General features: G+C 40.7%; 1 protein-coding gene across 1 annotated transcript in view; it reads left to right on the forward strand.

The window, feature by feature from the left end:
- The first annotated feature begins 3,485 nt into the window (after positions 1 to 3,485).
- Positions 3,486 to 15,096, forward strand: part of COG6 (component of oligomeric golgi complex 6) — a 284,653-nt gene continuing 273,042 nt past the window's right edge. Inside the window, exons 1-3 of the mRNA XM_029602762.1 lie at positions 3,486 to 3,790; positions 9,312 to 9,455; positions 11,498 to 11,569. Coding sequence (XP_029458622.1) covers positions 3,629 to 3,790; positions 9,312 to 9,455; positions 11,498 to 11,569 — 378 coding nt within the window. The 5' untranslated portion in view covers positions 3,486 to 3,628. The remainder of the gene's footprint in view (positions 3,791 to 9,311; positions 9,456 to 11,497; positions 11,570 to 15,096) is intronic.

Below are 15,096 nucleotides of genomic sequence, written 5' to 3' on the forward strand. Positions count from 1 at the left end.
AAAGCTGCAACTAGGTCATCCCCTTCATGTCCCATTACTATCTGGAAAATTTATCAAAAAGTGACAGTAAATTTGTTCAAGTGTTTTTTGCGTAACCTGTGAGGACGTAAGCCTCTATTATACCTGGGAGACTTTCACTCTGTTGTTCAGGCCCTTCTGTTCCCAATTATAGACTACTGTAATTTAGCATAGCTAGGCCTGCCAGCATCTACAATGAAGGATGTGCAACTTCTTCAGAATGCTATCACACAGTTAATCATGGGTCATACTGCAAGAGAGCACATTTCACCCGTATTGCACAACCTCCATTGGCTCCCAATTTAAGGTGGCAATGCTGGTCTATAAATTACTGGATGCCAGCTCGTTGCCATGAATTAAGGCAATCCTCTGGGTATATAATCCACTTAAGACACTTTGCTCATCACAAAGAGCATTATTGGATATACCAAAAAATTTGCTATCCAAATTTGTTGAGACAAGGTGACGTGCTTTCTCAGTGTCTGCACCTACAATTTGGAATTCTTTGTCATATGAGTTACTGATGTCAGAGGATGTAAAAGCCTTTAAATGTTTACTTAAAACCTTTTAGCTCAAGCTAGCATTTGCATAAGCTGATTTAAGGACTTTTTCTGAGTAGGTGCTGCATCCGGTCTCAGACGGCTTCCACCTTTGTGCCTCACCTTTTTCTCTGCTCTCCCTGCTAGCCTTGGGAAGATGGCTACCGCCGCGTCTGCATGCCGCTCTCTCCGGCGGCCCCGGAACGACTATGACAAAGCCTCACGCCATGTTTCTCCTAAGGGCCTCCTAGGATGTGCGCGCGGGTGCCACCCATGTCTTTATCCACATCATGGTGGGAACCTCAGGGGCGTCCCCCTTGAGTGACATCACACCATCCGGGTATTTAGCCTGCCCTTGTTTGCTAGCTCATCGAGTTAGCAAGGATTGGACTTGTCCGGTCTAAGCTACTCTGCTGCTGGAAGCTCTCTCTGCCCTTCGAGGTATTCTCTAACCTGGGTACCCGCTCCTCGGGGGCCCTTTGTTTTCTTTCAGGTGCCTTACTGGGATCAGTTACTCGCTTCTCAAGGGCCTGCTCTCCCTGCCTCAGTGCCTGTAACCATCTACTTCTGCCTACTGGAATCGCTACCAACTTAGTGAGTAATCTAACTTATCAGTCTGTCTCATCCACAGCTCTGCTGCACTGGGAACCTGCAACCGGTCTTTCCTATACTTTATCAGTGAGATGGGTCTCCTCTGCAGAGGATCCCTGGACTGCTATCTCTGGATTGCCACACTACTGCCACCTCTGGTGGAACTCATCAGCTGTTTAATAAAAGACAAATATCTGTGTTTGTGCGTCCTGAGTCTAGCCTGGTACTGTTGCTCCTCACAGGGCTCCTCCCTGTGGCGTGGTCACCTCCACAATACCCCAAGAATCCACTCAAATACCTCAAAATCACAACAGTAGGCAGAACTGATTTGTATTTTGTCCATGTTTTTAAAATGGTATGCATGTATTGAATTACTGTGTGTGTTCAGTTGTGAGCTGCTTAGGGCCTAGTGTAAGCAGCATACAAATGCAAATAAATAAACAATGTTAAAAGTTTTTTTTTTTTTCTGAAATAAATTTTCCTCATGTGAAATTGATGGGATGTCTTTAGACTTGCTAATTGTTTAACCTTGCAGGGGTTCGGAGGTTGTCTTATCTAGCAACAACTCTAGTGTTCATCTGAGAAACAGTGCGAGGGTGGAGGCATCACTGATACTAATTCAGACAAGTAACCTTCATTAGTTAGCTTCATTAGCTACAACCCAGAACCCTGGACCAATGACATTTCTATGTGTACTTTTTAAATACTGTACATCACATAAAAGGTATAGTTTAGTTCTAGGAAAAATTGTGGAAACTACAAAACATTTAGATAGACATGGTTTGATGGGATACAGCCAACATAGATTTACCCAAGAGAAGTCTTGCCTCACAAATCTCCTACATTTTTTTGAAGGGGTGCATAAACAAGTGGACAAAGGTGAATAGGAAGATGTGGTGTATTTGGATTTTCAGCAGGGATTCGACAAAAATCTGCACGAGAGGCTTCTAAAAAAACTAAAAAGTCATAGGATAGGAGGTGATATCCTTTTGCGGATTGCAAGTTGGTTAAAAGATAGCAAACAGACAGGATTAAATGGTCAGTTTTCACAGTGGTAAATGCAGATGAAATTTAACATGGACAAGTGCATAATGATGCATATAGAGAAAAATACACTAGCTGTAGTTACACAGTGTTAGGTCTACCTTAGGAGTTACCACCCAGGAAAGAGATATAGGCGTCATAGTGGATAATACATTGAAACTGTCGGCCCAGTGTGCTGTGGCGATCAAAAAAGCAAACAATGTTAGGAATTATTAGGAAGGGGCTGGCAAATAAAACAGAGGATGTCATAATGCCTCTGTATCGCTCCATGGTGAGACCGCAATCTTGAATATTGTGTGCAATTCTGGCCACCACATCTCAAAAAGGATATAGCTGTACTGGAGAAAGTGCAGAGAAGGGCGACCAAAATGATAAGGGGCATGGAACGGCTACCCTGTGAGGAAAGGCTAAAGAAGTTAGGGCTGTTTCTGTTTGGAAAAGAGACGACTGAGGAGCGATATGATAGAAGACTACAAAATCATGGAAGTACTTGAACAAGTTAATGTAAATCGGTTATTTATTCTCTCAGATAACAGAAAGGCCAGGACGCACTCCATGAAATTAGCAAGTAGCTCATTTAAAACAAATCAAAGAAATTAAAAAATGCAAGTACATCACATATACAACCATTCATATAACCCACTCATACTGTTGCAGATTCTATGAATAATGGATGATAACAGATGAAACAAGTGTATCAGTCAATATGACTGTGGTGTTTATGTACATGGTTTACTAAATTATTTGTTGGTAGGGCTGCTAGTCTATTTTTCTTTCGTTAATAGTTGCTTATTTTTAGCAGGATATGTATGAGCAAGATGTATGAATGGATATATGATATGCTTGCATTTTGTTAAACAGATTTGTATAACATTTGGATTCTGTGTTAGACTGATTTAAAATAAGGTGATATTTAGTCACTTACACATGTTTTTTGTAACATGCTTGTATTTCATCTTTGTGATATAGTTACAGTTTAATTTTGTATGATTATTTAAGTATAATAAAACTGTTCAGTAATTAATTCCATTAAAATGTAATTCATTTTTGTTTATAAAAATGAAACCACAAGTCCATAGATATAATGTGTTAAAAATCAGATCCAGATTTGCCTATCAAGAAAGTTTCATGTTCCGGAAAGGAATATCACTCCTATGCTTTATTTAAAGAAGATATGTAAATTATCTGTACCCTCCAAAAAAAAGTTTCGAAAAGCATCTTATCTTCTTAGTTTAGAGAAAGGCGATTCCAAGGTGGAAAACACAAACCACGCTTAAACCAATGCCTCAACGCCGGGCGGAACATACGTCACAAGCCGCCTCTTCCCGGACTTGCCTTCCTTCCGCCTGTGACACGGCGGTGACTTGGTTGGTGGCTGTAGGAGCTGAGCGCGGCTTCCAGGGGGAAAAAGACAAGAGTGCTACAGAAACGGCGGCATGTCCGAGAGCCTGCTGATCACCGAGGGACCGCCGCCACCTCCCTCAGCCCCAACAGGGGCTCCCTCGGGTGCAAACAGTGAGGGCAGCGCCGTCGCCTCCGGGAACCCGCTGTCCCGGAAGCTGAACAAGATCCTGGAGACGCGGCTGGATAATGACAAGGTAGAGGGGGCGTGGCGCAGCGCCAGCCTGGAGTCTGCAGGTGGAGAGTGGGGTCTGGGAACTTTCAGCAATCCCTCGACATTCAAACAGGGAGGCTTTTGATAACAAACTGGCCGGTGGGCAGGCTTTGTGAAATGTTGCCAGCTGACGTGATGTTCCACGGGGTATTTAACATCAGATGTTTCACTGACTGGTGCCTTGGAATAACAACGAAAAGGCCAGAGCTAAATCTAAATAAAATCTCTGTTCTGAGACCTTACCTCTGTAGCCCTTGATTTCAGGATTGAACCTAACAATGCCTTCATGATTGTCTGCCCTGGGATCTTAAGTTACAAACGTACTTCCTCCAAGGCAAGGACTGTCCCTAGAGCAGGGCTTTCCAACTCTGTCCTGATGACTCCCACAGCCAATCAATTTCTCAGGATATTCACAATGAATATGAATGAGATGAACTTGCATGTAATGGAGACCCAGGGCATGTAAATTTATCACATGCATATTTATTGTGAATATCCTGAAACAGAATATTCACAATAAATAGGTCAGACCAAGCCTGTTTCCTATAGTCCAAAAAAACAAACCGAAAACTGATCCAATATAGCAGTAGCGACCAAGACAAGAGGATCAGTGAACAACGGGAGTTCTTTATTCTGCACAAAACATCATAAAAAGCCTGACTCTGGACGAGTTTCGCTCTTTGAGCTGCTTCAGGGGCTATTATGTGTAATGCCGGTGGTTTGTCTCCATATAGCAGTTCAGCCTCTTTAGAAATGTTTAAACAATTACATTCAGGACAAACAGTAAGGAATACACCTCCACTCAAATGCCGACACAAACACTTCAGTGGCAAGCTCCACTTTGTCCGGACAGGAACGCAGCTGAATAGATACCAGCGTTTAGACAGTCAAGAGCCATCAGTTTTACAGCTGGCTGTATTCCTTACTGTTTGTCCTGAAGGCAATTGTTTAAACATTTCTAAAGAGGCTGAACTGCTGTATGGAGACAAACCACCGGCATTACATACAATAGCCCCTGAAGCAGCTCAAAGAGCGAAACTCTGCCTGAGTCGGGCTTTTTATGATGTTTGGTGCAGAATAAAGAACTCCTGGTGTTCACTGATCCTCTTGTTTCCTATAGTGGCAGGATCTCAAATAATAGATAAATTATATGAACCTTACACCCAGGGATAAGCAATGACTTTCCTCAAGTCTACCTGGTTAATACCTTTTTATGGACATTTCCTCCAGAAACTTGACCAAACCTTTTTTAAACCCAGCCTTGGTAAGAATGATATATAACATGGTAAATGATGGCAGATAAAGACCACGTGGTCCATCTACTCTCCCTAGCAAGTTGCTTACAGTGGTAACTGCCTCTCTGTGCATAAGAACATAAGAAATTGCCATGCTCAGTCAGACCAAGGGTCCATCAAGCCCAGCATCCTGTTTCCAACAGAGGCGAAACCAGGCTACAGGAACCTGGCAATTACCCAAACCCCAAGAAGATCCCATGCTACTGATGCAATTAATAGTAGTGGCTATTCCCTAAGTAAACTTGATTAATAGCAGTTAATGGACTTCTCCTCCAAGAACTTATCCAAACCTTTTTTGAACCCAGCTACACTAACTGCACTAACCACATCCTCTGGCAACAAATTCCAGAGCTTTATTGTGCGTTGAGTGAAAAAGAATTTTCTCCGATTAGTCTTAAATGTGTTACTTGCTAACTTCATGGAATGCCCCCTAGTCCTTCTATTATTCGAAAGTGTAAATAACCGATTCACATCTACTCATTCAAGACCTCTCATGATCTTAAAGACCTCTGTCATATCCCCCCTCAGCCGTCTCTTCTCCAAGCTGAACAGCCCTAACCTCTTCAGCCTTTCTTCATAGGGGAGCTGTTCCATCCCCTTTATCATTTTGGTTGCCCTTCTCTGTACCTTCTCCATCGCAACTATATCTTTTTTGAGATGTGGCGACCAGAATTGTACACAGTATTCAAGGTGCAATCTCACCGTGAAGCAATACAGAGGCATTATGACATTTTCCATTTTTTTAACCATTCCTTTCTTAATAATTCCTAACATTCTGTTTGCTTTTTTGACTGCTGCAGCACACTGAGCCGACGATTTTAAAGTATTATCCACTATGATGCCTAGATCTTTTTCCTGGGTGGTAGCTCCTAATATGGACCTAACATCGTGTAACTACAGCAAGGGTTATTTTTCCCTATATGTAACACCTTGCACTTGTCCACATTAAATTTCATCTGCCATTTGGATGCCCAATCTTCCAATCTTGCAAGGTCCTCCTGTAATGTATTACAATCCGCTTGTGATTTAACTACTCTGAATAATTTTGTATCATCCGCAGGTTATCCCACATGCCTTCTGTTAAGGGTAGTATCTGCCACTCCATGCACATTACCCCATGCAGAAATGTACACCCAAAGTCAGCATAGGTTACCTTATTTCTTTATTTCCATCCTCTAGCCTCTAGGAATTCATAGTTATTATCCCATGAACTCTTGAACTACGTTACTGTTCTCGTCTTCACCACCTCTTCCAGGAGGGCATTACAGGCATCCATCACCCTCTATGTGAAGAAATATTTCCTGATGATGGTTTTGCGTTCTTCCTCCTGGATTTTCATGTTGTGACCTCTAGCTTTACAGTTTGTGCATCATTAATACCTTTCAGGCATATGTAGGTCTGGTTCATATCACTCCTACATCTTCTCTTCTCCAGGGTATACATATTTAGATTCTTCAGCCTCTCATAGGTTTTCTGATATAGACTCCACCCCATTTTGGTCCCTTTTCTCTGGACCGCTTCCATCCTGTGTCTATCCTTTCTGAGATATGGTCTCCAGAACTGAACATAATACTCTAGGTGAGACCTCACCAAAGACCAATGAAAGGGCATTATCACCTTCCTTTTTCCTGCTGGTTTTCCTCTCTCTGTGCAGCCCAGTATGTCTCTGGCTTTAACTACCACCTTTTAACATTGCTTTTCTGCCTTCAGATCTCCAGACACTATCACTCCAAGGTCCCTCTCCTGGTCCGTGAATATTAGTCTTTCACCTTGCCATTTCATACAACTCCTTTGTATTACTGTATGCTAAATACATGACCCTGCACTTCTTGGCATTGAATCCCAGATGCCAAATATTCAACCACTGTTCAAGCTTTCTTATAGCATGTTTCATTCTCTCTACTCCTTCAGGCGTATTCATTCTGTTGCAGATCTTAATGTCATCCGCAAAAAAGGCAAACCTTTCCCTCTAAACTCTCTGCAATGTCACTTATGAAAATGAACAGAGCCGGTCTCAAAACCAGCACTCTAACACCGTCCTCTCTTCAAGGTTCCATTTTCCATTACATGCTGCGGTCTGTAATCCATTCCACCACCTTGGCACCCACTCCCAAGCTTCTCGTTTTATTCATGAGCCTTCTATGTGGGATCGTATCAAAGACTTTGCTGAAATCCAAGTAAATCTCATTGACTGCTCTACCTTGACCTAATTCTCTAGTCACCCATTCAGAAAATTAATTAGATTTATTTGAAACCATGGTGAAACAAGGTTGCATTGGTGCCAGCAGCCCACTGGATTTTAGATAGTTCAATATCCTTTCCTTCAGCAGAGTCTCCATTAATTTTCCCTCCACTGAGGGGAGCCTGACTGGCCTGTAGTTTCCTCTCTCTTACTACTTTTGCTCTTCTCCAATATCGTGGCACTACTCCCCATTTCCAGGGATCTGTTGAACCAGTCTTTCAGCAGACCCGCCAGCACATCTCCCTTAATATCGTGGGATATACCTCATCCAGCCCCATGGCCTTGTCCACTTCAATTTTCCTAGTTTTTCCCGTACATTCACGTCTGTAAATGGGTTTGCGTCTACCCCACTTCCATCCATGTTTTTTTCAATCAGTATTGTTTAATATTTCAGCTGCTTCTTCAGCTCTCTCCACATATTGCTCTGTGTCTCCTTTCAATTTTTCTATACCACCTTGGGCTTTCATCCATTCTCTGATATAGCTGAAAAATACTTTGTCACCTTCCTTTACCTCTTTGGCAATCCTTTCTTCTGCTTGACCTTTAGCTTTCCTGATTTCTTTCCTCATCGCATTCAGCCTCATCAGATATTTTTCCCTGTGTTTTTTTAAGGGATCCTCTGTACTTCTTGACGCTGTTCTTTTTGCCTTTATTTTTTCTGCCACCTCCTTTGAGAACCAGATCGGTTTCTTTTTCCTTTTTTGTTCTTTGTTCTTACATTAAGATGTGTTGCCTTTACAATAGCTCCTTTTAATTTGGCCCACTGTTCCACTTCACCTATCTTCTCCCAGTCTTCTAATTCCTCCTCAAGGTACTACGCCCCCATGTTACCAAAACTTTGATCTTGATGTGTCTTCTCTCCATGCCAGCTGCTATAATCGAACCAATCAGTCTGAGCACTCACCCAGACATTAGAGACATTATCCTCATTTGTGAGCACTAAGTTGAATATCGCTTCTTCTCTCAGTGCATAAAATTAAAAAGCATCATGTGGACTTTTGCGATAAGCAGGGTGCAAGGACCTGCAAAAGAGATTTCCTGTTGGAACTGTTACCCTTAACAACGGTATTTAAAGGAATGGTTCTCTATGAAAAAAACATTGTGTGATTCTAAATTTGTCAGACCACATAGAAGGGTTTTGGTAGCGCGGTATATAAATGTTTACCATTTCTATGAAAAAGGAAGATGATGCTTTTTAATTTTATAGATATGTTATTTATACATATATTATTTATCTTATAGATATGTTTAGTCATATATAGTTTGATTACTTACAATTTAATTGGATAGCACAGTTTTTTTGGGTGTTTGTATGATGAAGTTGTATCAATGTAAGCTTTTGGGGTATACTTTGTTATAATTATGGATTAATATGATACAAGTAGCCCCTTATTTTAAAGGGTGGCTGAATGTTAATTATTAATAATACTATATATATTATGTATGTAATTATGTATGTATGTTAATAACCTTGTGATACTGTGCTGAGTATAGGTGCTCTCGAGTTTAGCGGAACTGCAGCAGATGGCAATTTAATTGCAAAATGACAAATTTAAAAAAAGCATTTTGAATCAGTGGAAGATGTGTATTGCGTCTGTTGTGCATTTGGATGTGTTTTTCTTTGCAAAACTACACATATTGTGGGAGATGGCCATGGTGAGCATGCTGCTGAGTGCAAAGTGATATGACGTTTATTTTTAGCATACACTGTTACACTTATTGTATGTATATGTCACATGTTTCATAAATTCATGTGAGCAGGATTTTCACACTTGCCATAAAAGCTAAAGGTTTTGCAGATTGGAAGGACATTTTTACTAACTTAGATAATGTCATAGGTTTTTGTTTTTAATGGTACACTGAAGATGGAAAAGAACACAAGTTAATTTCGTATATGATGCATGCATTGAATGTTAAGTTTTATTATCTATCAGATGTGAACTTTTTCTTTATCTTTGTTTCTGCAGGAAATGTTGGAAGCTCTCAAAGCACTTTCCACCTTTTTTACTGAGAACAGTTTGCGTACAAGGAGAAACTTACGTGGTGATATTGAGCGCCGAAGCTTGTCCATCAATGAAGATTTTGTGTGCATTTTCAAGAACGTAAAGGAGGTAAAAGACATGGGCACATGGCTTCAAGTGATTATTGTTCAAGAGTTATTTAGACTTCAACTCCAAAACTGCTGAAGTTAAAATGCTTCTCAAAGCGTATATTGTACCAGCTGCTCTCAAAGCCAGAAATAAGTTTCTTTAATCCACAGGATTGAACTCTGAAGTTCAGAAATGTGCAGAAAAATCAGGCACAGGAGTAAGTTTCTTTAAGATGGAGCCAAAACGTTCCCTTGGCTCAAATACCTATTTTGCAAGATGAGAAATGGAGCAAGAGGGATATAGACAACAAAAACAGTGGTCGTGTACCATTAATAAAAAAAAATAAATCTGTGAATAAGCTGAACCAGAATACAGTAAATATTTAAACTAACGATATGTAGAAAGTCGGTCATAAAACTTCATATACCACTTTTCTAATCATTGTGCCCCATGGCAATTAAGACCATTTTTATACGTTTTAACTGTGTATCTAGTGAGGAATTTACATAATTGATGCCAGAGTTCCCCTCCCCTTTCCCCCCTATTTTCTTGGTAGTTTCTAGGATTGAATGCTGTTGAGATGAACAATCATCTTTTGACTGTACTTGTTCATGGAGACTGTCACTTTGGTTTGAGAACTGGTGCTTCCATATGTTAGTACTGTGTATTCTCTGGGACCGCTACAACTTTGTTCATTCTTTGAGTCATTAAAGCTGAACAATAACCAGTGATAGCAACAACAGCTCTGATTGTGAAGCAGGTGTCTTGCATTTATATATGTCTTTACTTTCAGCTTTTCAGATTATTTTTATTAATGTTTTAATTAGCTGTGGGCTCTTAATTGGAAGTGTCTTCGACAGCACCTAAACAGAATCTCCTGTCAAAGACCTTTTAAAAATAGATTTAAGTAGCAATGGTGTCACTTGTCTTATCTGGAGCTCTTTGCTAAAATAATTAAAACCAGAATGAAGTAATTAAATATTATGCATTTTAGATTACTTTATATTATTTTATTATGAATACATTTTATTGTGTCTTATTTTGTTTAATCTATTTTAAAGGAGCGATCTCCTATTATCCGGTTATTTTTATTTGTGTTTTATATAATAATTTAGTAGTGGTGTATTATGTAAATTTAACTGTTCTTTTATTTGCATTTTATGTTTGGAAACCATTGTGATGGCCAGTCTGAATGATGGTATATAAGAATTTTATAAATAAAATAAATAAAATAATTTAATGTTGTATTTTCAACAACTTCTTCACTACCAGCAACAAGAAAGGCCTTTTCTTTCTTTCACAGGTTAACGTTAACTTTTAGAATGCTGCTTTATCATGAACACAGCACTTAGAAATCCCCGGAAAGGATGACATTGGCCAAACATTAAATGTTCTCCAGAATCTTTTCTTTTTTTCATCTTACATATTTTTTAATCGGTATGAGAAATTGTAACAGCAAATATGCTGGATTTGTGGTGTCTCCTAGACTAACAAATGCAGTAGCCATTTTTATTTTCCACTGAGCTCGTGAAGTCCTTCGCGTGCATTCAACAAGACACTGTGCTTTTTTGGGATGAAGTAGTGATGTGAAATATTCCCTGAAAGCATGAGAAAAAAGATATTTGCTGCATAATATCAGTTTCTAAATGTGGAGTCTTCACTGGAGTGAGGAATATAGATCAACATAAATAATGTAAATAGAGAGCATTTGTGAACTTAGACTGTTAATAGAACAGTGTAATATATCAGAGAATAGGCTCAGTTATAATAGACAACCATCAGAAGACAGAATTCAAATGGATGCAAGTTTTGTTTAGTCTAAACGCTCTGTATCCTCCTTAATTCTAATACTGAGATTAAAATTATGTAGTCTACTCTCTGCACATTTTCATATACTCAGTAGTTGGCTATGTTCCTTTTTTATAAAGGGATATTGTAGAATCAGGAATGGCCACTTGTGTTTTCTCACTAGTTAGTTAAAAGGATTGTTAATTTTCTGAGGTGAGATTGCGAAAAAGTTACAGATAAGTAACCAGTTTGCTTTTATCATATTTCTTTCTCAGGAGCTTGAGAGCTTACACGAAGATGTACAGGCAATGAGCAACTGCTGCCAGGACATGACCAGCCGTTTGAAGGTAGGCTTAAGCAGCACCTGCAGAGAGTCGCATACATATCTGCCTTTTATTCAGCACAGCCCTTGACAAATTTTGTTCAGCAGTCTCCCTTCTCCCAGCTTGCACCCCTCAGCAGTCTCCCTCTCTTTCTCTCAACTGACCACCCCCTAACCCAAGTAGTCTCCCTGACTCGCACATCCCATCTGGGCTCCATTTCCAGTAGAGTGCAGCTCTTCTCCTCCTTAGACATTGCTACCTTCAGCTGTGCAGGCCTCTGACCATGGTCGTTTCTTCAGCTGGTGCGAGTGCTTAGGTCATAATCTTCTTTTCCTTGCCCTGCCTACAGCTGATTCCTGTTTGGTCCAATGACATCATGTCCTCTTTGACGCGTGTGGGCTGGCTGACACTCCCTTTTCTTTTTTTGGTCGCACAGGCTGCTGCTGTTATTGCCTTCTTCCTTCCATTGGCTTGCCTGCTGTTTCCTGCTCTTTAGGACATGGTGGCTGATGCTGCCTCTTCCTTTTTCTCTTGACTGTGCTTTTGCTAATGCTCCCTTCTCTTCTTTGGCTCTAACCTGATCCCTCTGCTGATCCTCTTGGACCACGTGGACTGAGGATGTTGTGCCTTCATTCCTGGTGTCCGTGGTGACCTGGCACCCAGGTTCTATCAAGCCCTGATAGAACAATACAATACATTCACCCCAACTTTCTGAGAAGGTGAATGTTTTGTCTCATATTTCATGATTCAAAGCAGGGTTGGAAAAATCCTGGGATCACCTAAAATTTGGTACCTGGTATCTAAATATTCAGAAAAGCAAAAAAACTACCTTTTTTTTATATGTTCATTTTTTATGTTCTCTCTACCTAGCTGCAGTCAAGCAAGGTAGAGAGAACATGGTACAAATCTACTCTTTTTTCACCTTTCATTCCTCCAAATCACTTTAAATCTTCACTGATGGTAACTGTGCTGTTCGTGCGTATGACTGTGGATGTTAAACTGCCCCCTCTTACTGTGGTATAAATAGTTAAAAAAAATCAGTGGGCCTCCACAGAGGCTCGCTCTCTCTCTCTCTCTCTCTCTTTTTCTCCCCTCTCGAAACAGGATTTGCGATAAATCCCATTTTAGCTGTAATGCACAGCTATCGCAGGCATAATGCCAAGAAAAAAGGTGTAGCTATTTCTGGCATTAAATCCCACAATAGTGTGAGTTACGTTATCACACTCAACGTTAAACAGCCCTCATTTCCATTTATTCTGCCCAAACTCCTCCCACTTGAATACATTTTTCAAATTTAAATATGCAGTTAAGATGCGATATTTATCGCATGCGTTAGGGCCCTAATGCCCATGATAATGCCCTATCGCGGTTTGGTGAATGACCCCCTTAGTCTTTACCTGACTTTTGGCTTGCCTTTTATAACAAACACAAACGCACACTAATGAATATACCCCAACAGTTTACTTCTCCCCAAAACTTTTTAAGTTGTAAAATTTCCCAAAGCCATACTTTTCAGTCCTCTTCAGCCTCCTCTCTTCTCAGTGCTCCCACACAGGGAGGAAATGTTATGGCTGTCACAGCTTGCCTCCCTTCAGGAATAGTAGCAGGAACAGTTCCAGAAAAAAAAAAGTACCTGGGCTCTGGGAGTACAGAGCAGGGAAGTGATCCAAACCTGTGGAGGAAGGGGAATCACAAATGTGAGAGATGAGCTGAGCTTGCCAATGAAGGCAAGCCTGAGAGGCTGATGAGGGGTAGCAGTCAGTGGAAGGATGGGTGAACCAAGCCTGCAGAGGTGGGCAGCTGGCTAAGGAGGGGTGAGGTGGAACCTGCTGAGGAGTGCAGGGGGTGGGAAGAGGAACTGGGAATGGAACAGAATAGGGCAGGTCAGAGAGAACTGGGAAGCAGAGCATACTAAGGATATGTAGGGAGTGGAGCTTGAAGAGCAGAATTAAATCTTCTCCCCAGATATAAAAGAGAGTTCCCATGCAGGAGGGGAGAATTAAGAATGTAGAGGGAGTAAGGAGGGGAGGGGAAGAAGAGATTAAGAGAATGAGAGGGTTGGGGAAGAGACTGTGAGGTTGGATGGGTTGTTGGTTGAGAGGGGTGGGGGGAATGGAGCAGAAGGGAGGAGACTGGTGGGGATGAGCTGGCACTGGGGGAGAAGAATGAATTGTGGAATTTGAGTGCATCCCAGGCTTTTATTTTGGCCACATGAGTGTTTCCCATGTCCACATTACCTGCTTCTTTCTGGATATTTTAAATATGGGCTCCTCAGTCACACTTACAGTTCACTGGGTTCTGTTTTTTTGTTTTTTTGCTGGGGGTGCTCTAATTTGTGTTGAGTTCAGCACCCACAGTCATTTTCAAAAGCTGGCTCCTATGACTCCAACCTTGTCTGGTGGGTTTTTCATGAGTAACTTGTTTGTCTGCTTTCAAAGAAAAGACTGTGTGTGTTGTGGACCTCTGATCTCATAGTGCTTTAAACTGGAAGTAATTCATCTCTGAGTAAGCAGACATGTTTTAATTACTAGTTATTTAATATTTAGTTACAGTAGTGATTCTTGCCTTCTTTTTTTTTTTTTTTAAGAAAATTCACTGTGTTTCTGCAACTTAAAATAATGTAACATCAGGAAGGGTAATTTTTCAAAGTCATTTCTGCACGTAAAACAGTGCTTTACCTGCAGCACTGGCCCTTTACAAAATTGCCCACCTGATAGATGGGTAAAAGTCTGCATATAGGGCCTGTTTGCGCATATTTTTACCCACAGTTTAAAGAGGGTTTTCCTGGGTGAAGTGGGGGAGGTTTTGTACTTGTACGCTTGCTTTTGCCTTTTCGAAAGAGCAGGTATATTTTTTTTTTGAAGATATCTGCACACACGTTAGCAGGTGTCGTCGTGTGTGTGGGTAGTTTTGGCGGGATAATTTTCAAAGGGAGAGCATGCGCGTACTTTGTATAGTCTGCAGGTAAAAAGTGCCCAGTGCAGATAATTAGAAGATTGCTCCATGAATGTCATCTCTCCGGAATGTGCGGTAGTGTTACATTTTTTCTGGTGCTCCCCTATAGGCAGAGCAGAAATGGTAGATCCCAGTTAACTGTCATTCTGGAGAATCTCTGTGAGAAGTCATTGCAGAAGTCATCAACCCATAACAAAAAAAAAAAAGGCTTTTTAATAATAAAATCCCAATTTGATCCTGGTGGTAGCCTCCCGAGGAGAATTTTCTCTTATAACAGATCTAATATATGAAAATAGGAAAGGCAAGCAAACATGGGGAAGTACTGGTGATTTGGTGGTAGAAATCAGCTCCAACTATGGACAGAATGTGCAAACTACAGTGAAAAGTGATGTTACTTGACCCTTTAATCTGTGACTACATTGATTTATTGCTGGGTGCCACCAGAGAGCATAAATTATTAGGGATTGGCTTACTTCCATAAAAGAGAAGAAAACATTAAAGGGGATCACTGGTCTCTACTACAAAAAGGGGACCTGATACATGGCTAAATAAATTTAAAATGTTGTTATGGACATGAATGGTGAATTCCTAACAGA

The sequence above is a fragment of the Rhinatrema bivittatum genome, chromosome 5 (assembly GCF_901001135.1).
Source record: "Rhinatrema bivittatum chromosome 5, aRhiBiv1.1, whole genome shotgun sequence".
In the NCBI taxonomy this organism is placed as follows: Eukaryota; Metazoa; Chordata; class Amphibia; order Gymnophiona; family Rhinatrematidae; genus Rhinatrema; species Rhinatrema bivittatum.